Source organism: Dama dama, chromosome X (assembly GCF_033118175.1).
Source record: "Dama dama isolate Ldn47 chromosome X, ASM3311817v1, whole genome shotgun sequence".
In the NCBI taxonomy this organism is placed as follows: domain Eukaryota; kingdom Metazoa; phylum Chordata; class Mammalia; order Artiodactyla; family Cervidae; genus Dama; species Dama dama.
In genome coordinates, this window is record NC_083714.1 from 91309395 (window position 1) to 91334405 (window position 25011).

At 49.1% G+C, this 25011-nt stretch overlaps 2 protein-coding genes across 10 annotated transcripts in view; both read right to left on the reverse strand.

Annotated features, from left to right (window-relative positions):
• Positions 1 to 7826: 7826 nt before the first annotated feature.
• Positions 7827 to 17405, reverse strand: GDPD2 (glycerophosphodiester phosphodiesterase domain containing 2). Of its 6 annotated transcripts, XM_061136481.1 has the most exons (18): positions 17050 to 17171; positions 16832 to 16911; positions 16094 to 16127; positions 15369 to 15657; positions 14983 to 15086; positions 14624 to 14717; positions 14396 to 14455; positions 14067 to 14165; positions 13794 to 13887; positions 13499 to 13644; positions 13301 to 13383; positions 13042 to 13192; positions 11075 to 11296; positions 10719 to 10867; positions 9036 to 9183; positions 8795 to 8877; positions 8516 to 8544; positions 7827 to 8428 (listed from the first exon to the last, which is right to left on the reverse strand). In XM_061136481.1, the coding sequence occupies exons 4-18, from the start codon at positions 15471 to 15473 to the stop codon at positions 8376 to 8378; spliced, it is 1620 nt and encodes a 539-aa protein (XP_060992464.1). In that variant the 5' UTR covers positions 15474 to 15657; positions 16094 to 16127; positions 16832 to 16911; positions 17050 to 17171; the 3' UTR covers positions 7827 to 8375. The 6 variants fall into 6 exon arrangements, with proteins under 6 accessions (XP_060992464.1, XP_060992466.1, XP_060992467.1 ...); XM_061136483.1 differs by lacking the exon at positions 16832 to 16911; XM_061136484.1 differs by lacking the exon at positions 16094 to 16127.
• A 1750-nt stretch (positions 17406 to 19155) lies between these two features.
• KIF4A (kinesin family member 4A) overlaps positions 19156 to 25011 on the reverse strand; it is a 128322-nt gene continuing 122466 nt past the window's right edge. For all 4 annotated transcript variants that reach the window (XM_061136499.1, XM_061136500.1, XM_061136502.1 and 1 more), the window contains 3 exons: positions 21858 to 21974; positions 20163 to 20285; positions 19156 to 19901 (listed from right to left, as the gene is read on the reverse strand). In XM_061136499.1, coding sequence (XP_060992482.1) covers positions 19698 to 19901; positions 20163 to 20285; positions 21858 to 21974 — 444 coding nt within the window. In that variant the 3' untranslated portion in view covers positions 19156 to 19697. The remainder of the gene's footprint in view (positions 19902 to 20162; positions 20286 to 21857; positions 21975 to 25011) is intronic.

The following is a 25011-nucleotide window of genomic DNA, read 5'->3' on the forward strand; positions in this document are numbered from 1 at the left end:
GGTTTATGTCTTGCCAGATTGGGGGGATTTTCAGCCATCGTTTCTTGAGGACTTCTTTGGCCCCACTCTCTTTTTCTTCTTCTGGGACTCCCTGATAACATGAATGTTAGGTCTTTTGTTATAGTTCCACATGTCTCTGAGGCTCTGATCATTGTTTTTTTTAAGACTATTTTCCCACTGTTATTCAGATCTGGTAATTTCTAATGTTCTATCTTCCAGTTCATTGATTTTTTTTTTCTTGTCTTCTCCATCTTGCTGATGAGCCCATATTCTCAGTTTTTTGGTTTGGTTATTGTATTCTTCCATTCTAAAATTTCTGTCTGATACTCCATCATATCTGTTTCTCTGCTAAGACTTTCCATCTTTTTCATTTGTTTCCAACCTATTTGTAATTGCTCATTGAAGCATTTTTTTCCCTAATGTTGGCTCCTTTATACTCATTCTCAGATCATTGAAAACTCTCTGTCATCTTGGTGTTGGCATCTGTTGATTAGTTCTTATTCATGGTGAGGATCTCCTGGTTCCTGGTATGATGAGTGAATTTCCAATGCATCCTAGAAATTTTTGGATATTATGTTATCAGACTCTAGATCCTACTTAAATCTTTTGTTTTGGATAGGCATTTTCTGACACTGTTGCCATCAGTGGAAGGGGCCATTGCCTGGCTACTGCCAGGAAGGGGTAGAAGTTCAAGTTGTTCCCTGCTTAACATTGGTTTATACCCAAAGAGGGGGTTCTTCTTTACTGCTGGGCAAGTGTGGGAGTTCCAGCTCCCCATAGGGCCTCCACTGACACCTCCTTGGCTGGGGAAGGGTTGAAGGGCCTCCTTCCTGCTCCCAGGTGGCTTCCACTCACCACGGGTGGGGGTGCAGGTGGGGGTGAAGATGATAGAGGACTGGGGTGGGGAAGGGAGGAGGAGCAGGGCAGCAGCAAAAGTCTTGACTCTCCACTAGGCCTTCCTCTGATACTCTGATGCCATGCTGGGTAACCTGTGGGGATGGAAGTCCAGACTCCCTACTTAGACACCACCCCAGGGAGCCTGGGGAGCCTGGCAAGAGGGAAAGTCTTGGTTTCCACTTGGGTCTTTGCTGGCTGGAGTGGGTGGAGCTGCAGTTTTTTGTTTTTGTTTTTCTGTAATGTCTGGTTGCAGGAGAGTGGTTATTGTCTAAGAGTTTTGTGTTGTCCAACTAAGCTGCCCATTTGCTAGTCTTTGGGCTAGAGAGGCTTTTTTTGGTCTGTGCCTACTGGCACTTCCAGGCTGGCTTCTCCAGCCTACAGTCTGGGATACAAGGCAACAAGAAAACCCAGGGAGCTCACTTAGTCAAAACTGCCCTTTTCTCCCTCTTTTAGAGTCTTCCTATGTTTGTTTTTACATATCACATGCAGAGTTTTAGCTGTCCTTATTGGGAGAAATAGGGAGAAGTATGTCTACTCCAGCTGAGTCCAGAACTAGAAGTCTCCCATCCTTTTTTTTAAGAAGTATTTATTTATTTATTTATTTATTTTGGCTGCACTGGGTCTCAGTTGAGACATGTGGCATCTTTTTTTAGTTGCAGCATGCAATCTCTTCTTTAGTTCTGGCATGTGGGATATAGTTTCTTGAGCAGGGATCAAACCCAGGCCCCCTGCATTGGGAGGTAGAAGTCTTAGCCACTGTATCACCAGGGAAGTCCCCCCATCTTTTTTTAAATTAATGACTTTGGCTTTTTGAAAAGTACAAGTTAGTTGTCTTGTAGAATATCCTATTTCTGGATTTGCTTGTTTTTTTTTTTCCTCATGGTGTCATTTATCTTGTTCCTCTATACCCTGTATTGCTGTAAACTGGACATTAGAATAGAGGCAATCTTTTTTGTTTCATTTATTTTTATTAGTTGGAGGCTAATTACTTCACAACATTGCAGTGGGTTTTGTCATACTAGAGGCAATCTTAAATAGGTTCTTCAATGTAGACATCACTGAAAATGATATTTGAACAAAGATTTGAGGGAGGTGAGGAAGAAAGTCATGCAGAAGTGTATACCTAGCAAGGGAACAGTCAATGCAAAGGTCCTGGATAAGGAATGCATCTGGCTTGTTCAAGGAACAGCAAGGAGAACCAAGTAGCTGGAGCAGAGTGGGAGGGGTGGATGTACTAGCAGATAAGATCAGAGATTTCGAAGGAGACCAGATTGTGTATGGTCCGTAGGACATTGAAGGACTTTGGCTTTATTCTGAGATGGGGAGCCATTGGAGAGTTTTGTGCAGAGAACTGACATGATCTGACTTGTGTTTAGCAATATCACTCTGGCTTCTGAGAATGGGTGACAGGAGACAAAGGTGAATCAGTGAGACCAGTCAGGAGGTTTATTACAGTGATCCAAATGAAAGGTGATGGTGGTTAGGACCACGATGTAGCACTGGAGGTGATAAGAAGTGATTGGATTCTGTATGTATTTCGAGGAGTAAGTCAACAGGATTTGCTGACAGATTGAATATGAGGTGTTACAAGATTTTTTGGCCAGAGCAACTGGAAAGGTGAAATTGTCATCGACTGAGATGAGTACCACTTTAAGGAAGAGGTCATTTGGGGGAAAAAGATCAGGTGTCCAGATTTAGACATTTGAGTTTGAGATGTCTATCGGATATCCCAGTGGTGATAAATAGTAAACAGGCCTTGTCACCGGGGTGCTCTAAGCTGGAGAAAAGGAAATACAGAAGAAGGTCATTACAGTAACTTCAAAAAGTGCTATTTCAGAGGGTATATAAGAAAGCAAGTTATCAACTCTATTTGTGGGTGACGAGGGGCTTATGAAAAGTGTCATAAGAGATGGCATTTTTAGTTTGGTCCTGAAGGGTGACTAGGTGTTCATTAGGCAGAGAAAAGTACAACTCAGTTGTTTTATGGAATATCCTACCTCTGTATTTGTTTGGTTTTCTGTATTTCTTAGCCCCTGGCACACAGTGGTTGCTCAATCATACCTAATCCAGTCACTAGTTGTCTGACTTTGGCCATTACTTTACCTCTTGAGCTTCAGTTTATCTGTGAAATGGAAATAATCATAGGGGTTTTGTGGGGATTAAGTGTAAAACATTGAGCACTTTACCTAGTACACAGTGGATTAGGGTTAATTATTATTCATGACCAAGTCTAGGCTACTCTGGTAACTCAGGACAATAAAGTCTTTTATATACTCAGCAGTTTGTCAATACTACAGAGTGCTAGACTCTTTTCTTACATCCAAAAAGTAGCTCAGGAGAAAAACTGCTAAGCCTGGAGTGAATGGAGAGGGTTAAACTCCCTTCCTCATGCCTGATCTCCATTGACTGCCCCCCTTCACATTTTCATTTTAATGAATATGAGTAAAATCCATTTACATTCATAGTGAGGTTCTCCCCACTCTAACAGGCTCCCTGATGCTCAGACTGGACATGATTGGCAACCCTGGGAAGAGGTCATCAACCCTGTGATGCTTTGACACTTGGAACCCCCTCCCAACTGCTAGACCTCCAGCCTGAGACCTCAGGGAGACAGGCGCCCCCTACAGGTGGAAAACAACCCCTGCCCCTGCAGGCAATTGAGATTGTTAGGCAGCTAGGCTGCCTGATGAAGGTGAAAGAGGAGAGTGAAAGAGTTGGCTTAAAACTCAGCACTCAGAAAACTAAGATCATGGCATCTGGCCCCATCACTTCATGGCAAATAGACGGGTAAACAGTGGAAACAGTGAGAGACTTTATTTTGGGGGGCTCCAAAATCACTGCAGATGGTGACTGCAGCCATTAAATTAAAAGACGCTTGCTCCTTGGAAGAAAAGTTATGACCGACCTAGACAGCATATTAGAAAGCAGAGACATTACTTTGCCAACAAAGGTCCGTCTAGTCAAAGCTATGGATTTTCCAGTAGTGATGTATGGATGTGAGAGTTGGACTGTAAAGAAAGCTGAGCACCAAAGAATTGATGCTTCTGAAGTGTGGTGTTGGAGAAGATTCTTGAGAGTCCCTTGGACTGCATGGAGATCCAACCAGTCCATCCTAAATGAAATCAGTCCTGAATATTCATTGGAAGGTCTGATGATGAAGTTGAACTCCAATACTTTGGCCACCTGATGCGAAGAACTGACTCATTGGAAAAGACCCTGATACTGGGAAAGATTGAAGGCGGGAGGAGAAGGGGATGACAGAGGACGAGATGGTTGGATGGCATCACTGACTCAATGGACATGAGTTTGAGTAAACCCTGGGAGTTGGTGATGGACAGAGAGGCCTAGCATGCTGCAGTCCATGGGTCACGGAGTCAGACACGACTGAGCAACTGAACTGAACTGACAATGAGACTGCAGCCACCGAGGAACCTGATACAGGATTTGGGAGGAGAGTGACTATTTCTGACTCCAATCCACGGTCTCTCCAACGCCCTCAGCAAATTGACAGGATGAGGGTATGACAATCTGGGCTCATTCTCAAAAGCACAGCTTCATTGGGTGACCCCAGTCTTTTTGTGTGAAGAAATAACCACTCTTGCCCCAAAGCCCTTGGGGCTTTTCACCTGGGAGCCAGAGATCAGGTTTGCTGAAACTGGGAAGTTTCTGCTTTGTGAGTGAGGGACATTGTTATGGGTGTGCATTCTTGGTGGACGGGCATTCTAGCACATTGGGCATGGGATGGAATAATTTTGATGATTAGTTCACTAAGGTATCAAGATTTCTCCACCACCCCCAATGAATGGATTAGGAAAATCCTACTTCCACCCATTAAGATAAAAAGGTCCTATAGGAGTTTCTCAGTGGCTTTCCTCAATTAGATTTCTCTATGGAGTAGAGAGAGAGCCTGAGATATGTTGACACCTGTGATGAGGCATATAGCACAACGAGAGGGAAAGAAACAAAAAGAACAGGAGAGTGGTAACACAGAATTTGACAGCTTGTTAGTCCTGTGTCTGGTTTGGAGCTAGCAAATCCTGTCAGTTCTGTGCTCTCTCTGTTAGGACCATGCTGTAGTATCCCATCATCATGACGGCCTTTGGGAACCAGAAATCCACAGCTATTCCTCTTAGTAACCTAGCATTCTGGCCCAGGAGTAGGTCCAAGCAGGCCAAAGCTGTGGGCACAATAATCCCTGCACTTGGAAGTCATCTCTTCACTCAGTGCAGCAGGAGCTTCATTGTGGCAGAGCCCCAAGCCATGGCAAACTTAGGGGGGAGCTGTGCCCTGAGTTTTGTCAGGGGCTTTCCCTCAAGAGTTCCAAGGTAGAGATACCAGGCTGAGGTACTGGCAACCAGAGAGGTCCTAGTCCAGCCACTACCCTCAGTTCAGTTCAGTCGCTCAGTCGTGTCCAACTCTTTGCGACCCCATGAACTGCAGCACGCCAGGCCTCCCTGTCCATCACAAACTCCCGGAGTTTACTCAGACTCATGCCCATCGAGTCGGTGATGCCATCCAGCCATCTCATCCTCTGTCATCCCCTTCTCCTCCTGCCCCCAATCCCTCCCAGCATCAGGGTCTTTTCCAATGAGTCAGTTCTTCACATCAGGTGGCCAAAGTATTGGAGTTTCAGCTTCAGCATCAGTCCTTCCAATGAACACCCAGGACTTACCTCCTTTAGGATGGACTGGTTGGATCTCCTTGCAGTCCAAGGGACTTGCAAGAGTCTTCTCCAACACCACACTTCAAAAGCATCAATTCTTCGGCGCTCAGCTTTCTTCACAGTCCAACTCTCCACATCCATACATGACCACTGGAAAAACCATAGCCTTGACCAGAAGGACCTTTGTTGGCAAAGTAATGTCTCTGCTTTTTAATATGCTATCTAGGTTGGTCATAACTTTCCTTCCAAGGAGTAAGCGTCTTTTAATTTCATGGCTGCAGTCACCATCTGCAGTGATTTTGGAGCCCAAAAAAATAAAGTCTGACACTGTTTCCACTGTCTCCCCATCTATTTCCCATGAGGTGATGGGACCAGATGCCATGATCTTAGTTTTCTGAATGTTGAGCTTTAAGCCAACTTTTTCACTCTCCTCTTTCACTTTCATCAAGAGGGCCACTACCCTAGTCCACAACGATTCCAGAGGATCCAAGGGAAGGCTCCTTACTCCCCCTGCTTCTAAACTGAACTGGGTCGGGGCTGTGCCTCAGCTCTATTAATAGCCCCCTAGCCCAGCCTGCTAGCCCCAAACCCTAGTGCCAGAATCTGTGAGTCAGCAGCTAAAAATAACGAGAGCAACTGCATTGGAACCCCAATGAGCAGCTCCCCTTGGCCCTCCACCCTCAAGTTTTTGTCAGACTCAGTCTCCAGTCCAGGACCCTATAGAAGTTAAGAGTCTAATTCTGCTGGGAAGAGAGGAAGGATGGGCGGTGTCAGGCACAGGGCTGAGTACTCAAGGCTAGAGGCTTGGGGCAAGAGCTAGGGGCATTCCTGCGGGGCCCGGAGTCTAGATCCTGAGGTTAGAGGACTGCAGCTGAGACTGGGAGCTGAGAAGTGGAGGCTGAGGGGTTTGGAGACTCTGGAGGCGGTCAGGGTCTAGTCGGGAGGGGAGGGGAGGAAGAGGCTGCGGGGCTGGGTGTCTGGGCGTCCGGGAGGGGACAGCAAAGTAGGGATGGGGAGGGGAGAGGGAGGTCCGAGCTGAGAGGTGAGAGCCCGGCCGTACCTGGGCGCCGGTACCTGGGAGCCCCAGAGCTGAGGCTGGCAGTCAGTCAGAGGGGCGGGATCCGGAACGGGGCAAACTCTGGAATTGCAGCTTGAAAAGGTAGTGTGTGGAAGAGGAGGTCCCAGGCGGCGTGGACCCCCGAGAAGACTGGGATTAGGCAGCTGCCGCGGCGCGGGCTACTGGGGCTCCTCCGGCCTCCCAGTCGGTTGCACGCCGGTGCCCCCGCCCATTGCGCCAGCTGCAGGACAGGTGTGTCGGCGTCGACGGCGGCCTGTGTACGTGTGTGCCTGGCGGGGGCGGGGCGGCGAGGAGGGAAAGCGCCGGGTCCGGGAGGAGGAGGGGGCGGGAACACAAATTCAAACTCACTTCGGTCGGCCCACCCCGAGAACGGAAGTGGCCAGCGTCATCCTGGGAATTGTAGTTCTCAGGGCTGCCTGCCCTGCAGCCAAGGAGGGTCTTGTCCCTAGATGCCAGTGCCACCCCTGGTCCCAGGGAGAGGAATAATTGAGAACTGAACCTCCTGACCTAGTCAAGACCGTTAGTTCGAGTTCCCTTCGTGTGGAGAAATGAACCGGGGCGAATGTGGGTGCGGTGGGGGACTAAAGAGGCAGCCAGAGCCCCCTCCTGTCCTTGTGTTTTCCGTAGCCCCTCCCCCACTTCTATCAGTCACATAATCGTAGGCCAGCTCGGCGCCGGTCATGTAAATTGTTTAGTCCAGGGACTCACGAGCAGCAAACACACCGGGGAACTTGCTCCTCGTGGGTCGGGCAACCAGACCCTGCGCGCATCCCAGAGAAGCAAGAACATGTGGAAATCGGATCATGCCCTTGGGGTCCGGAGTCAAGAACACAGGTTCCCAACGGGCACGAGAAACAGGTGGCATCCAGCTAATACTTCACAGGTGACGACGGGCGCGGCCCTCCTTTTGGGGCAGGTGACCACAAGGTGGAGCTCCAGCGCAAGACTGCATAGCGCGCTTGGGCCACCGGGAATGTCCCCTGTGGCGTTAGCGCTCCTGCTGACCATTTGCAGCCCTTCATCGCCCCAGGTGGTCCACTTGCCACCGCCAACCCACGATTCTCCTCATGATGACCCCTCAATGTCATGTCACATACAACTCGAGATGCAAGGTGCATCCTCCACCCAGTGCCAGCCCCGAGAAGATTAGACTGTGCCAAATGGGCATTAAATTCGTTGAATAACAGATTAATGGACAAGGGTCAAGAACCAGTGTGTCTTGAAGAAGACTGTGCACAAGAAAAAGCCACTTGCAGGCACAGAATTACATGGCTAGATGGGCTCTTTAGCAGGAGATGGGCTCTGTCTCTAGGCAGGAAATCAGATAAATCGCATATGTCAAGAGAGACAGTGAATGGAGCCAGGTCGATGTCTCCATCGTCTTACAGTTCTCTAGGAAAGGCTATTTTGTCATCTCCTTCAATCACAGTTCTGAGCTGTCCCATCCCTGATACCCTGTGCCTGGTACACAAGAACACCTGCGCATAGATCTGAAACATTCTCTTGGCAATCTCCTTGTCTCTTCCTCTGTTAAGTTTCATTTGGGGAGAAACTTCTTGTGACTCAGTGTCTTTCTGACCACCTCAGGTCAAAATCCCAAGGGGAGCACCTCCTGCTGGCAAAATTCACCCCATGCCAACCCCAGCAACATTCCACCTCAGCCACCCTCTCTTCCTTGCTGTTGGCCAATGCAAACAGGCCTCTGATTTTGGCTGGTGGGGGCCTAAGACAGGGCATTCACTCCGTGATGAAATTGTTGATCCTGGTCAGCAGCACTGCTGTTTCTAGCCCTGGAGAGGTAAGAGGGGACACACAGGGAGTGAGCAAGGGGAAGACTAGAGGAGGAGAAAAATGAGGTGAGGGGAAAGAGCTCTTACCGGTTCTCTGTCTCTCCTTAGCACACCTCCTATGGGGAGAAAAGCTTCACATTGTAAGTTCAGCCAGCATCAAGCACAACCTTTTGACCCTGAGTTCCCCCAAACTGACTTTCCCAGGTTCGAGCCAATTAGACATATAAAGGAAGGGTTTAAGAATCTCCAAGGGTCCAAACAGACCAAACCCCAAGCCCTAGGCCGCATCAATGAGTCTGAATATACCCCATCACCAGGACCCTAGGGAGAATGAAGACCCAGAAAGCTGAGGCACAAAGGACTCACCATTGTAGGAGGAAAGTCCACAAAAGCAGCAGGATGGAGACACAATTGGTAATGATCCATATTATCAGGTAGGTTCGAGCGGGCTGTGAGACAAGAAAAAGGTCCCTGTCAGTGGCCAGAGTCACCCATATACAGATCCAGGGGGTGTATGGGGGGAAATAAGTAAGGAAGAGGGGAAAAGGGTTAAGGAGAAGCAGGGATAGGAAAAGAGGAGGAGAGGTGACAGTCCCTGAGCTCTTACAATAAGCCAGACAGGGTAACGCATCTGCTGCAGCAGCTGGCAGTCGTTGGTGGTGACTGAATCCACCCCTGCACACCAGAGTAGGGAGAAGAGCCAGGGCTTGTTCACTACAAATAGGTTCACCGAGACGTTATGATGGTGCAGTGCCCTGTGCAGGCGGGGAAGAAATAGGGAACATTCAGAATCTTGAGGCTCCAGGCATAGGAGGGAAACAGCCCCTCTCCGTATCTGAATCCACAGTGTCCCTGCTCCAGAGCCATCACTTCTGCCTTTGGATAGCGGGCCCCTACCTGCCCTGTCTCCCAGTGGATTTCACCCATGGGTCCTAGTTTTGCTGTCTGGGGTCACACAAATGTGTCTCTCCTCTTTGTCCCATGCCATCCCTTAAGAGGTCTGAGGGACAGTGTGACCACATACCCCTGAGTCTTCTTTTCTCCAGGCCCAACCACCCCAGTTGCTTCAATCAGGGACCTGGGTTATCATTCCTTTCACCATACCAACCTCTCTAATCTGATCTTACTCCCATTTACCAATGTTCCTTTTGAAGTATGGAGCCTGCATCTGAATGTGATAGCCTGCGTGGGCTGGGACTAGCTTAGAGGAGAGCAAAACTCCTCCTGCCTTCTGGGCGCTATGTCCATGTGAAGGCAACCCAGGGTCAGGCTAGTTTTTGGCAATGTCACATGACTTTGGCTCATTTGTTATGCACAGTGTACAATCAAAGTCCCGGTCTTTTTCACACATGTTCCTGCTGATGCCAGTGTCTCCCTCTCTTATTTTTGTGCAATTGAGCTTCCTCTGGACCTTGAGCATGGGTCTTTACATGTATCTCCATTGCATTTCATCTTGGTACATTTGACCTGTCACTTTAGAGTGCTTAGACCTTCTGGGGCCTCCATTTTCCCATCACCTTTTTCATTACCAATTCATGCCTTCTGGAAACATGATCAGCAGTCAATGTTGATCAGGACAAGACTAAGGGGAGTCTTAACCTGATATCCTATCTCCTCCCATGGTGACAACTTGGGGAAAGATCCTTGAAATACTTAATATGATAACTGGGCTATCATTCAGTCCACATTTTTTCCCTATCTAACCACAAGTATATTATAAGAGAGCTTGGTGACTACAGGTTTTGAAGTCTATTATGTTTTCTGGTTGCATCCACTCACATGTGGGACTCTCTTGCCTCTCTCTCCTGGATCCACCCTCTCTCTGGTATAGAATGAAAGCTAAAATCCTGGTGGCCTACAAAGTCCTACCCAGTTTGGCCCCTGCCAACCTCTCCAATCTCACCTTCCCCTTGCTCACGAGGCTGCTGTTCTGCAGCTCTTCCCATTGTCACCTCCTTGTGACTTGTCAGGTCTCAGCCCAGACACCACCTCTTTCACTACTCTTTCTACTGTGACCTTCTCCCCTCTTTTCCAATCTCTACCCCATTCCTAAATTTTTGTCTTCATGTCACTTATCACTATCCAACATGCATATGTTTTGTGCAGTGGTTTATTATCTGTCTCTCCCATGCCCCAAACCTGCAATAAATAGAGCCTGACACATAGTAGATGTTCAATAAATATGTGTTGTATGAGCAAATGAATGAATGGCCTTTGCCCTCCTAGCCTTGGATCTTCTACACCATTAAGCCTCACATGATCCCCTTGGCTCCTTTCCTCTGGCACTCACTTGATATCCAACAGTGGCAGGTCTTGATAGGGGAGGTTGAGAAACTGGGGTCTCTCAGTGCCATGGCCTTCCAGATGTCCGTATATCTGGTGCATTTGGGGGGCCCTTTCTTGGACATAAGCCCGATCTTCATCCGGCAGCCAAAGGACCTGTGGTTCAGGGTAGGTGGGCATGAAGCTGGAGAAGGTCTGGGGATTCTGGGGGTGGCAGCAGGGGTAAAGGTGCATGACCACAGATGGGGTACCTGAGCTGGGGCAGGACTCTGGGGAGGGGGGATGCCTCAACATTATTGTCATGGTCTAGGGAAGACAGGGGAGAGGGGCAAGAGGGGGCACTTGGGGTCCTGACAACATCACCATGGCTTGGGGCACTCCTGAACTCAGCACAGTCTCCAATGTCTGGTTCACAAAACTGTCATGATATGTATGGTTTCTTGGGGGGCGGCGCAGGTCAAATATGATAGAAAGGTTGAGGCCTTCAGCTTCCTTCAGTATCTCTTCCAAGGATGGCACTGTTTGACTCTCAGCATCTTCTCGATCATGGCCTGACAGCGGCTTAGCCCCCCAGAAAGTTTGTCTCTATAAGAAGAAGAAAATTATTTCAAGACCAGAAGAAGCCTCCAGGCTGTGCCGCCATCCTCATTATCTTTACTCGTCTCCCCCACTTGGTGAACAGCTTCAGCCCTCTGTTGAGTCAGAGTTTTTCCTTTTTCCTAACTGTGGCCTTTTCTCAACCCTCTGACACCTTACTCTGACCCCAACCTCCTACCCTCCGGGTTTCCTAACTTCCTCACTCTCACTACACTTTCTCTTGGTCTCATGGAGACCCCTGGGATCTTGACCCCTTGGTTTCCTCCCAGTCCATTGGACCCTTTCTAGCCACACTTACATCCCCTACCCATGGTCCATCCTCAGCTTAAACTACTTTTCAACAACCCCCTCAACTCCTTTCCTGCCCCATGTGCCCCACAAACCCTAAACTCTGATTGAATTCTACAATTGTCCACCTCCTCCACCCACTAGAATTGGGGGGGCAGAGAATATCACATGGGCTGTTGGCCCTGTAGTCCTTTTTTGTGTTCTCTGTGCCACTTAGCCATCCTTTTACTTGCTCTTGATTTGCTCCCTCTCCCATTCCTCCTGCTGGCTATTCCAAACCTCTGCCACTCTCCCCTCCTCCCCTTGAAATCAACAAATGACCTTGCCTCCTAATCACATGGAAAAAGTGAACTATCAACACATTAAATATTTACTACATGCTAGGCAGTATTAGAAGTGCTTTATGTGTATTAATTTATTTAGTCCTCCTAACAATCCCACGAGGTAAGTACTGTTGTTACTCCCATTTTACAGATGAGGAAAATGAAGAACAGAGCCCCTAAAGAATGTTGCCCAGGCTCACACAGCCAGGAAGAGGCTAAGCCATGATTCAAACTCAGACATCCCTTACTCTTAAGCAATCAGATGTCTTCATCACTCAGAATACATACCCAGCTGAAGGGTTGGATTACGGGAGATTTTTCAATTTTAGGTTATTTCTCTGATGTTTTACTTTTTTTTTTTTTAAACAAGGAACTTGTATTACTTTGGTAATCAAGAAAAGGGGAGTTAAACAAATTAAGTATCCTTTGAAATATTTTCCATCATCTGCAGAATTGAAGTCCACACTTCTGGGCCTGGCATTCAAAGCCCACCAGAGACCAAGACTCTGCTCCCCCAGGCCCCAGCCAGCCTCAGCTCCCATGACTCCCATGCATCTCTATCTCCCACTTCCACTGAGCCACTTTTTCATTGTCTTGTTTTTTTTTTTGTTTTTGGCCACACCACACAGCTTGGGGGATCTTAGTTCCCCAACCAGGAATTGAACCCAAGCCCAAGGTAGTGAAAGTGCTGAGTCCTAACCACTGAACTGCCAGAAAATTTCTACTGAGCCACTCTTCATTCCCTGAAAACACTTCTTCATATTTCTGGGCTTTACCCAGCTTCTTCCCTCTAACCAGAATTCTTGTTCCCTGCCTTGCCCATCTTAAAAACTACCCTCACTTCATATGCGGCTCAGACATCCTCTCCTGTGAACCTGCTCCTGATCCTCTCCCACACTGCCCCTGCCCAACAGTGACCTCCTCTCTCTCCTCTCTACCCAGTGCAGACCTTGTTCTCACTTGAGGTTTCCTATTCTGATAGCCTTACTAGGAAGGAATGATCTGAGGGCAGAGACTGTATACCTATTGCCCAGCACAGGGCTCAGCAGATGGTTATCAATGAATGAACTCTGCCCAGAGTGCCCCTGTACGTGGCTGTCCCTTGCAGAAGGCTGTCCTCACCTGAAGGAACCAGGCCCCAGCATTGAGCCTCTTCAGTTCAGCCCAGGAGAAGTTGCTGCTGTGGCTGTTGACTCGGTCTGGGAACACAGAGGCTACATCTGTGGTCCTGGTTAGGCGCTCATCATGCATGAGAAAGGGGATCCCGTCGGAGCTGAAGGCACAAGGGGAGTCAGAGGACCAAGCTCTGGGGTTGGTCATCACTTCTGGAGCTCCCCTGCTGTGTCATTTGGGTGGGAGAAGGGGCCCCAGCTTTCCTCACCTGACCATCACGTCGGTCTCAAACACAACAGCTCCACATTCAGCTGTCTTCCGCAGGGACATCAGGGTGTTCTCGGGGGCCAGCTGGGAAAGGTGAGGGAGCAGGGAAGGGTGGGAGCCTGGGAACCCACAGGCCTGGCCGCAGCAGCCTGGAGAAGCAGACCTTCCCCACCCTGCCAGCATTCTGTCCCACACTCACCATGGGGGCCCCTCGGTGTCCTATCAACTTGGGCTTATGTGGTAGGTCTTTGGGTTCCATGATACAGGCTGAGGAGATGAATAGGGGTGCCAGGTAGATGCCCAGGGTGGCTCCAAAATATAGAAGCAGTAGCAGGATCTTGGGACCTGTGGGGAGTGGGGGACAGGCCATGGAGAAAGGGCGGTGGTGGGCCCTCAGGGTAGAAAACAGAGCGCAGGTGTAGGAAATGGAGCAGCAGGAGGCAGAAGCACTGGTGGGCATTAAGGGGACTGGAGGGTAGGGGTAGAGTTGGCACCTCTTTGGTGGATATGGTAGAAGGTATCAGCCACAGGCCAGGCCAGGAGGGTGATGCCAGCAGCTGCTCCAATGTGAAGGAATGGGGCTGTGGCCTGTGGACAAGAGCTGGTAAGGAGGGCTCTTCTCCTTAGAACCTCTCCCCTTCTCGTCCTAGGAGCTGACTTTTGAAGTTGAGAGCTTCCTGCGGTCTCGGGGCACCAGGGAGCACGCTGTGTCCTGGGGCTGGCCACAGGCGAAGGTTCCCCCCAAGAGCTGGATATCAGCCACTCACCTGCAGTGACAGACGTAAGCTATGCCACTCCTCCTGCCATTGGACCTCCAGCCCCACAAGGCCAGCAGCCACAAGAATTATGATGAGGAGCAGCAGCACCTGGGGAACCAGGGGTGAGGAACACGTTTGTGTCAACCTGGGCTGTCTAGGCTGCCCCTCACTCTATGAAAACAGGAGCATTCCCTTCTCCTGGCTCATCCACTGTCCTCCTTTCATTCAACATATATTTACTGGGCTTTGGGCCCTGGGCTTGTGCCCAGGAAGAGAAGAGCCGGCTGAGCATCGGGTCCAGTGCGCCCCTCTCCCACGTACGCCCATCCCCACTTTACCTTGTGGATGGTGTGCAGACATAGAGGCTGGCCATAGAGCCGCAGGAGCAGGGCCAGGAGCTGGGGGCAGAGGTGGTGGGAGTCATGATGTGCCAAGAGGGGTCACTGAGTGAGTTTCCTAGGCTGACCCCTCCCTCCTACCCTCCCCTCAGTGGCTAGGATGAGAGCAACTGCGTAGAGCTGCGAGGAAGGGAGGGCTAAGGTTAGGCCAGCTGTCTCTGCACCCACCAAGAGCAGGGATGCGTATGTGACCAGTAGAGAGATGACCAGCAGGAATGCCGGGGACCAGTCCATCCAGTGCCCCCAGTGCTGGAATAGGAATCTGTGGGAGGGGAGAGGGAGGTGTCCGAGTGGGGAAAGGGTGGTAGTAGTGGCCTGAGGGGAGTTAGGCTGGGTGGATCCAGGACCAGGGCTAGAAGGGAGTGAAGGAAAGCCCTTCATGGGGTCAGGGGCTCCAAGGTCTGGGGAGACTTCATGGAAGGGTTTTCAAAGAGGCAGGGTAGGGGACAAGCCAGGCTGAGCACCCAGGGGTCCCAGGGTGGGGAGTAGATGGACATGTCTGCTGAGGAAGGGGGTCCGTGACACACTCATTGAAGTTGTGCAGGTCATTGAGAAGGATGAGCACGATGTACAGCCAGCCCAGGGAGAGGAGGAAGGTGAGGAAGAGCAGGCCAAACCAGACGCATTCGCACTGCAGAGGGACAGGAGAGAAGCTCACAGCAGCTCACATCCCCACTTCGGCTCGGAGTCCCCAGGGGATGGCAGCTCAAGGGGGCTTCCTGCAAGACGTGGGGTTGCTGTGCTTTGCAGGCAGTTCTTTCCATATTTGAAGGGATTTTCCTCCTGGGGAGAGAAAGTCCCTTCCCCATCCCTGCCCCTCCACTGTCTCTGAGCACACCTGGCTTTCTTTTCCCCTCCAAGTGGTCCCCGCCTTGGACTTCTGCCCCTACCCACCCCCACATCCATACTTCACCTTGTCGGTTTGCCTCCCATCTCTGGGGCATTGCTTCCAGTGGCAGCTGTACAGGCAGTGGAAGCAGCGGGCCCAGACAGAGCAGCAGCCGGGGGACTCGGCCATGGTGAGGGCCTGGGGGGAGGGACGCTTGGCTCTCAGGGACCCTGGCAGAAGGCAGATCCCAGCCTGAGCGGAGGCCTGGGCCACTGCTCAGCAATGGAGGTTACAGGGCAGGCTCCAAGTGCCAGATTGGAGGAGGAGATGAGCAAAGGGGACAGTTTCCGGGGTCTTCTTTTAAACGGCACACCTAGAAATTCAGTGAGACACTCACGAGGTCTAGCCTCTAGGCGGATACACACCCACCCTGTCCAACTCCTCCCCTTTTAACAGCATCCCTATCTGGGGATGGAGTGCTTGCCTCGGGTGGGGACTCAGGAAAAACTGCCTGGGGTGGGGCAAACAGGGTTTAGCAAGCTGAGGCAAATCTGGCCAAGCTTCAGGCAGCCCCATGGTGTGGCTTTCACCACAGGAACCAGGAAAAACCTGAAGCAGAGGCACCAGTCCTGGCCTGGGACCCAGGGAGGCCTGGCTAGTGGCTAGTTGGTCAGTTGCTGTGGATACAGAGATTGGAGACATCACAAAGCTCTGAACTGAAAGATTCTATTTCCATCTTCCGGAGGGCAGGGGGCACCACCAGCATGGAGAATTCTTGACGAGTACAAGTTGCCTGGGTCACTCCTTACCTCCTGAAGGAACTTTTTCCCTGCCGGCACACGCCTGGAAAATCGAAGCCCTTTTGCCCCAGTCCTGTCCCTTCCTGCCCAGTCATCCCCCCACCCTAGCCAGGAACCAAGTTGCCGCCTTTCCCCTTTCAGGGGCCCCGCCCTCTGAGGTCACTTTGGTGAAAGTACAACAGATACAGGGCAAAGGTATGCCTGGGGCTGTGTGGTTGTCTTAGGGCAGGGGATCCCTGGACCTTGTGCTTTGGGGCCAAGCTGAGACCAAGCTGGCTTACTGATCCCCAGACGAGGCTGGGCATGTGATTGTGAGTCTACATGAGAAGGTGTGGGGTTTGTGTCAGCATTTGCATGTGCGTGTGCACTAGTGGCTGGTAGTGAAATGGGTTTCTAGGTGACTTGGAATATGTAACAGTGCCCCTCGATACACCCAAAGTGTGTGTGGTCTGGGCTCCCCTGAGGCTGTGAGGTCTTAGGCGTGCACAGTGGCCGGGACCCTGAAAGGAGTGAGGATGTGGCTGCTCCTGAAACAGCCCTTCTCACCCTCTGCTTGCCTTTGGAAAGGAGAGTTGGGGAAGAGCCTGGAAGTTAGGGGGCTGAAGCTGAGGGAGGGCCTGAGGGGAGGAAACCTCTCCCCTCCCTGACACCCCTCTAAGGAAAAAGCCCACCCAAAGGGAGGTCCCCTGCCTCTTCCCATGGTGGGACCAGCAAGTGCTAGGAGCCTGCCTTGGGCTACATCCGTACCTCAGGTCCTGCCCCTGCACCCCAGTCACTGCCTTCCAGGGTCCCCTTTTCCTCCAGGAGCTGTAGGATGGGGCCAGGAGCTGAGCAGTCAGAAAACTCCAGTCAGGGATGCTGACCAGGGGTGCTGCTCAATCCCTGGGCCCAATGCCTGCCAGCAGGAGCTGGTCTCCTCCCCGCCACTCCCGCCTGTGGCCCCAAGCCTTCCCAAGCCCTCACACCTTTTCTCAGCAGCAACTCCGCTCTGTGCTCTGCACTGCTTCCCAGCTTCTGTCCGAGTTGTCTGCCTCCTCCCTCTTCCAGTACTTGGCTCAGCCCCACCAGTCAAACAGGTGGCACTGTTGCCACCTACCGGAGGTTGTGTGGGTCCTCTCCTAAGGTCTGCAGCTGCTCTGTGGCCTGTGGTGTCTGTGCCCCGTCCGTCTGTCCGTGGGTCGGTGGGAAGGTGGGAACAGGAAGGGGGAGGGTGAGCAGATCTTTTTCTTTACTCGCTGCCGCTGCCGCCGGTCAGGGGGCTTGGGGTGAGGAATTCCTTTGTGCAGCTTTCCCCATCCCTCTGTCCCTCCTCCTGTTCTCCTCTCAGTCACTGCTGGGGCTTTGTCCTGGCTCAGGGAAGCGAGGGCTGAGGGCACGGGTGGGCGGGAAGCTAGGGGGAGGTGACCACACAACTTTGGAACTTGGCAGTAAGGAGCAGGGGCCCAGTTAGTCCCCTGGAAAAGGGTGTGTATGTGTGTGAGGAAGTCTAGCATTCAGTCTCAAGCTTCCTGGGAGGAGAGCTTTAATTTATCAGCCTCCCCTTCCCTCTTGGGATCCATGTCTGCAAGGTGGTGCATCTAGAAGAGAACTCAAGAGTTGCAAGCCACTTCCTGTTTCACCCTGTTTCTGGACCAGGGGTTTCTGGGGACCTGGTGGGGCCTGAGTGACACTAGCAGCCCTTCTCTTCCACCCATCAGCCCAGAAAGGAGATGCTCATTTAAGATGTGCTGAGATTTGCATCATTCCAGCTGCCTTGACCCCAAGGCATCTACAGTCTCTTTCCAAGAATCACTCAAAGAGTGTATAATGTTAGGGTCACCGGCTTTTGGAAGGTGAACACATACAAAGGACACTGTCACCACACCATCAAGCAGGAGAGGGATGGTTGGCGGATTGTAGAGTCAGCGTAGCCCTAAAGCATGGGGCGGGCTCTGGGTGGGCTGGGGACTAGGGGCTGGCTTTGACTGACCTTCCCTCTCTACCTTTTGGTTTTTTACTTTTTTACCAAAAGTGTTGGTGGGAAAGAATGTTTTCTCTGGGAATAAGCTTACCCCTCCCCCTAAACGCACTGGATTTGAAAACAGTGAGATGACTGGCTCTCTTATGCCAAGAGCTGGCCCCCCTCCTTCTCTGCCTTTCCATTGTATCCAGAGGCTCTCGTTGGCAATGGCAAAGGCTCCCTTGCTTCCTCGGCATTAAAATGCAAAGAGAAGCAGGGCCGCTTGCTGGCAGGAGGCCAGCAAAGGCTGCAGGGTCACCTCGCTCTAGGCAGGTTATCCTTCAGTTTCCTCTACTTGGACTCTGTTGGATTCTGGAGGAGTCTTGGCTTTCATGTGCCGAATTCTGGGGGTACTTTTGGAGCTTTTTTTGGGGGGTGTGGGCTGGGATTCAGAATGCATGGATATGAAGGCCCTAGGACCAGGGCCTTAAGCAAAGATAGAGAGCCCTGATGCAGCAAGAGGAGTCAGCCACGCCCCTCCTCTTCCCTTTTAGAGGAGAAAGCAGGAAGCGAGTGGGGTGCTGTCCAGGGGCTGGGCAGCAGTAACATCCCATGTCCAGGCAATGCCAGGTCAGGCTGCGGGGCATTAGTTAATGGCCACCATTGTCGTTCTTGGGTCACGTAAGTTTTGGTGTCACATCTGTGTTCAAGTCATAGCTCTATTACTAACTGTGACCAGTGAAGTGACAGCTTCTTTGTATCTGTCTCCTCATGTGCAAAATGAGACCTATTCACCTTGAACGTTTTTTTGAGGAGTGGATAAAATTGTGGCAAGCACATGGAGATGCTTAGTAAATATGGTATCTTCCCCAGAAATCTGAAGGTCAGGCAGGCTCTCCAGTGAAGCTCAGGTCACTGGCCTTGCTAGCATTATTCTAACTTCCTGAGATAACAGCAACATGAAGACACATGGCTCGCGCTCCACATACCCCTTGGGGAAAGAGCGCTGCTACAAGGCGGTGAGGTTTGGGCACTTGCACCAGCTTCCTTAATAGCATTCCTAGGGGTGGAGGAACACGGGTTGAAATTGTATTTCTCCCTCTGGCACAGAAGAATCTTTCCAAACAGCAGATGGACTAAGATTTATTTATTTACTTAACATTAACATTTAAAAAGATTTCATTTACCTCCGAGCAACATGAAAGACAACTGAGGGTGCTGTTAAAACATTGAAATCCAGAGACAGGAAAGATCCCAACCCCATTCTGGAGGTGGCATGAAGGATCTGTGCCAGGCCTCCAACACAGAGCAGGCTCTGCCATTAAGCTGAGACAACCTTGAGATAAGACAGCCTCAGCCTCGTTCCCATCTGGAGACAGCCCTAACTGCTCATGAGGAGGAAAGAGCTAGATTGTACTGAAGACTCGTTCCTGATGAGTCACCAGAAAGGTCTCTGAAGAGAGTTGGTTCTCTCTTCAGCAGGTAGCTCAGCACCCTTCTGGAGAAGAGAGTAGTTCAGGGCTGGGAGTGCTGGACACCCTTTTTCAGTAACATGTTGTTCCTTTTTTTCACAGCAAGGAGTCCGAAATCAAGAGGAGTCATTAAAAAACACTTCTGGCCACAACCTGAATGCATCTCCCAGGCCAGACTGGGGCAGAGATGATGAATCCATCTTCAGTGGGCTTCTTCTTCAATGGGGGAGCAGCCAGAGAAGAAGCTGGTATTGCTGGCCAGGGCTCGTTTCTTTTTCTTCCCTGGAGCTTTATTTCCTTGGGTTTCTGTTGCTACATGTTTCGACTCTGAGAGGCCAAGGGAGGAGGCAGCTGGAGCCGTCTTCTTTAACAGCACCTGCTCCACGTCACTCATCTCTTTCAGGATCTAGGAAGGACAGAGATAGCTGTGACTGGATCTGGGCTGGGTTCAGAGGCTCAGCACAGCCTAGCCACTACAAATACTTAGCACACTCCCAGAGGTGACCCCCCAAATTGCTCTGTTGAAGAAAACACTCTAGCCAATGCCCAATTCTCAGCAAGCTGATTGTACCTTTATTTCCCTTCCCCACCCCACAGCTCTCTGTCAGTGCTAAAGCAGAGATGGACACTGATACATTTGGAAACACCTGGCTTTTAGCCCACCTACCTTGCTGTTGGGAGTGGCACAGACAGGGTTAAAGAAGCTCAATCCTGGGGTCACCTCTGTGGGATCCTCCAGTTTGAAGGAGCCTTCAGAATCCTGAGTCCGCTCAACTGTGCCCAGGCTATCCTGAGAACCAAGCAGACTGGCATGTTAGAAATTCAGCTCCTAGGGTTACATAGTTGGTTTGCTCCCCTTCAGCCAGGGAGGTACCAGCTCTGAGAGCCTCATCAGACAGTCTAAGCAAGTCTTAGGGTGATCCTGCTGGGCAGGGCTCACAATGCTCAAAGGAAACCTCTGAAGGCAAAGGATTGGAGAGGAGAGCACAGGACACATCACGAGGCAAGGTTTAAAACAAGGCTGAGCCTTGGCCATTAATCCTCTCCCCTCCACAGTCTACATTATCCTTTTTAGCATTTCTGCAGAGTGTTGCCTGTATCAGTCTTCCTTTCAGAGAGGAAGCTGAGGCCAAGAGAGAGGAGTTGCTTAGGTAACAAGGCGACTCTGTGGTAGAGCTTGGATTAGATTTATAGCCTGTTGTCATGGAAACTGAAGTGGATTAAAAGTCAGGAAGCCTGAGGTCTAATCTTAGCCGCCATGACCAGCTGTATAATATTGGGCAAGTCACTGAGGCTTATCTCTGGGCCTTAGTTTCCTTCTCTGTAAAATGGCAGTATTGGACTAGATCAGTGGTTTTACAACTGAAATTCTTAGAGGAAACTTGATAAATAAACAAGAGCAAGCTGCTTTGGCTGGCATGGGGTCAAACTGAGTTGGGCCATAATCCTCTGCCTGGAGCCACTGTAGGACTCTAGAACCTAAACTGAGAAAAACATGGGAACAGAGAACCCTTAAGGTCTTTCTATAATGCTACTTCTACAGTTCTTAGCCTGACCTCTAGCTTGTCATTTTAATTCTCTAATGACTACCTATTCTAGAAGTCTTTTAAATAGAAGACCCAGGGCAAAACTGCAAAATGCATGGTGAACTAGTCTTGCTGGAATTCTTGTGTATTACATGGAGAGCGGTAGGAATGAACTTTTGCTCGTGGGCACAGGTGGGCAGAAGGCAAGGACGGGGATCTGACCTTCCTGGTGCTGCCCGTCTCCTGCACATTTTGTTCACCTGAGTTTGCTATTCCCGGGAGCAGTGTAAGAACAGTTACAGTCAGCTTGGCTCATGAACAGTGCTTATTAGGAAGACCAAGTTCCTGGGGGTCTTTTCCTAGAGCCATGGAATAGCTGGTACCCAGGGCGAAGGTCTAAGTAACTAATGTCCCAAGATGTCAGAAGGATTAACTTCTTTCCTGGAAGATGCTACCTCAGCACGTGGCCCTTACAATTCCAGCTAAGCCTCTTGACTAGTTTGATTCTGTGTGGCTGTATGCCTGTAAATGCTTGCTCTCTGGTTCCTTGTTCCTGCCATAGACATTGCATAGAAATTTTATAGCCAAGGCTGGGGGTGAGGAACTGCATATCTGGGAATCTCCTGGGAGGGGCTGTGGCTTCTGGAGGGGTGGTGTGGACAGGCTAGCAGCAAGAAAGGACTGAGAAATGAAATAGCTTTTTTCTGGTTCAGGGGGAAGGAGGGTAGGAAGGGTTGAGCAGGAGACTCCAGGTTTCAAGATTGAAGGTGGAAGAAAAGGGCACAGACTTCTGGGAGATCTGAAGGGATGGTGACGGGTGACAGCACTGATCCTACCTTGTCTTGCTGACGGTTCCTACACTTTGTGGCGTCACAGCTGCAGTCTGCGCCACAGTCCAATTTTTGCTTCCTGCACCCACACTGCTTGTTCCCACACCAGCCCTTGCAGGAACACTGCAAAACAGGTTTGTAGAAAGAAACATTACTGAGTCAGAAGACTAGGTTTGAAGTACCTTCCCTTCATTCGCAAGACATTCTAGAAAAAATGAAAAACTTCTCTATCTTTGCAGTCCTCTCTTTAGTGAAACAATGATCACCAAGAACCACCATAGGTTTTCTAAGAACAAGTCATGCCACACTTTTGGGATAATATACTTGAAAGACAGATTGGAGGGGTACCATAATAATGCAGAGCAATTGACAAAGATTTTCATGATGATTTTATGGCCAAAGTGAAGGACTGTGAGCTGGATGGGAGTAGAGTTTGACAGATTTAATAACTGAGTAGAGTTGCTCAGTGTCTTGAGATCTACCCAGCTGTACTTGCATCCAACTCACATTTCTAGTTTGTTTAGTGTTGGTCTCGGCTTTGTCCTCAGCAGTTTAATCATTCAACATTTTAATAAATCACTGATGATATGAAATAAAATAATTTACATCTGTATAGCACTTTACAGTTTTCTGAGTACTTTCATATATAGAAATGCAAAATCTCACTTGAGTCTCATAGCCAGTCTACAAGGTAGGCATATTCATCAGTGGTAACAATGACATAAAGCTGGAAGGATGATTAATATGTAAGATAACAGAATCACAATACAAATATATTTTGACAGGCTGGAATCATGGGCTGGAAGTAGACAGAAAAGTTATAGCAGGGATAAATGTAAGTGTACCATTTAGGTTCCCCCCCAAATCAGCCATATAAATATAATATGGGTGGAAATCTGGCTTAAAAGAAGTTTGTGAAGGGAATTCCCTGGCAGTCCAGTCCTTAGGACTCTGAGACGTCACTGCTGAGGGCGTGAGGGCCTGGGTTCAATCCCTGGTCAGGGAACTAAGATCCTACAAGCTGCACTCGCAACTGGGCCCAAAACAAACAAAAACCCTGAAAACACACACATACACAAAAAAGGTAGTTTGTGCAAAAAAGGTCTAGGGACTTGAGGTGTCAGCAAGCTTCGAGTCAACAGTGTGAAATGGCTGTCAGAAAGAAAGTCAGGCAGAAATCTGGAGTTCAGAAATCACAAGAAGTGAAGAAATTTGCTTCACTATACCTGGGTCAGTCAGATCCCATTTGAAATAACATATTCTATTTTGAAGGGAAGTTGCTCAGTCATGTCTGACTCTTTGCAACCCCATGGACCTACCACGCTCCTCCGTCCATGGGATTTTTGGCATATAAAAAGTGTAGACAATAAAAAAAACCCACTCATGTTCCCAATCCTCAATTTGGCTAGTTGCGGCATGTGTGATTTAGCTCTCCGACCAGGGGTGGAAGCTGTGCCCCTGGCATTGGAAGCGTGGAATCTTAACCACTGGACCACCAGGGAAGTCCCCCCAATCCTTTGATGAGTAAAAAACAGATACAACTGAAGCATCCTGTCTACCCTTTCCTGATCCCATTCACCTCCCTCCCTCTCAGGGGCAGTCTCTTGAATTAGATGCTTATTCATGTGTGTCTTTTACCACAAATCTGTTGATGCATGTAGCTCCTGTTACATGCATCTTCACTCTATGGATATGCCACAGTTGATCCATACTCGTCACAGTGCCACATTTCACCCTTACTAAAAAGGCTACAGTAGTAATATCTTATATTAACATATGCCAGGCACTGTTACAAGTGCTTTCCACATATTAAGCCCATTTTATCAATATGTTTTCTTGCACACACATTCAGGAGTTCACTGTGTGCACGTGTTTCATAAAGAGGGCATTAAACAAAAAGTGGCGGGTGACCAGCATTACAGGAAGTGATGTTATAAGAGAAATGGTGGAAGGAAATAGGATAGTTTGACTTGGAACAAATATAGGTGGCAGAGCTCACAGAATGATGGATTAGTCAGAGGAGACCTCAGTGACCACTTAAAGCCTGATTTGATGTATGAAGCCCCACTCTAACATCTTTGGTCTTATTATCCAACAATCTATTTATCCTGAGATAACAGTTTCTATATAAATTCTGACCTCAGGACCCAATTCTGCCATCTGGAATGACATGAAATCAGTTTAACCCCACTTTCACAGCACAGATGTTTAAACCCTGAGTATCATCTTCACTCCCCAGTCCCACTCTGTCCAAATCCTCTCAAAGCTAAATATACCTAGCTCCCTCAATGATTCACCACATGACATGTTTTCCAAGAATTCTCAGCACCTTAGCTATATATCAATTTGTCCAAGTTCATCTTTAATTGTGACATCCAGAAATGAGCACAACTTTCTAAATGTGGTGTGACCATTGTGAAGTAGATTGAGAGAAACACCTCCCTTGTTATGAACTCAATAGTTCTGCTTATGAGTCCTAAAATCACAGTAACATTTTTTAGCTTGCCATCTTTGTGTATTCATGCTGCATTTATAGTTAAATTCAAGTCCTCAACTCTCTTTCATATGGACAACCATCACCATTGTTCTGTAGTTGTAAAGGTAAAAGAAACCATTAAAACACCTACCCCTCCTTATTATGAGAATAATATACAGTACTCTATAAAATCTGAAAATCAAAATCATGATTTTTAATATTTAACAATTGCATATGGCCTTTCATTATGTGGAAATATCAATGTACTTAATCAGTCACTTAATGTTAGATATTAAGATTATTTAAAAAAAAGATTATTTTGAAAGAAATTGTTTACCATTATAAATCATGTTACACACAGCAAATATCCTGATATATAAATACAATCCAAATCTTACCATGACTGACAAGGGCCCTGATTACCCCTCTGACCTGCCCTTGTACTGTACTCTTTCATTTCTCAATATCCTCCAGCCACACTGACCTTTTCAGCTGCTCCTTGATAAGACAAGATCATTCTTACTCTGAGACCTTTGCAGTTATGGTTTCCTTTCCCTGAAATGTTCTTCTGACTTTTTCCTGGCTTGTTCCTTCACTTTGTTCAGATCTCAGCTTAAATATCTCCTCTTTAGAGAGGCCTCTTCCAAGCACTCTTCCAAAGTACTCTTTTCCTACCCCATCATT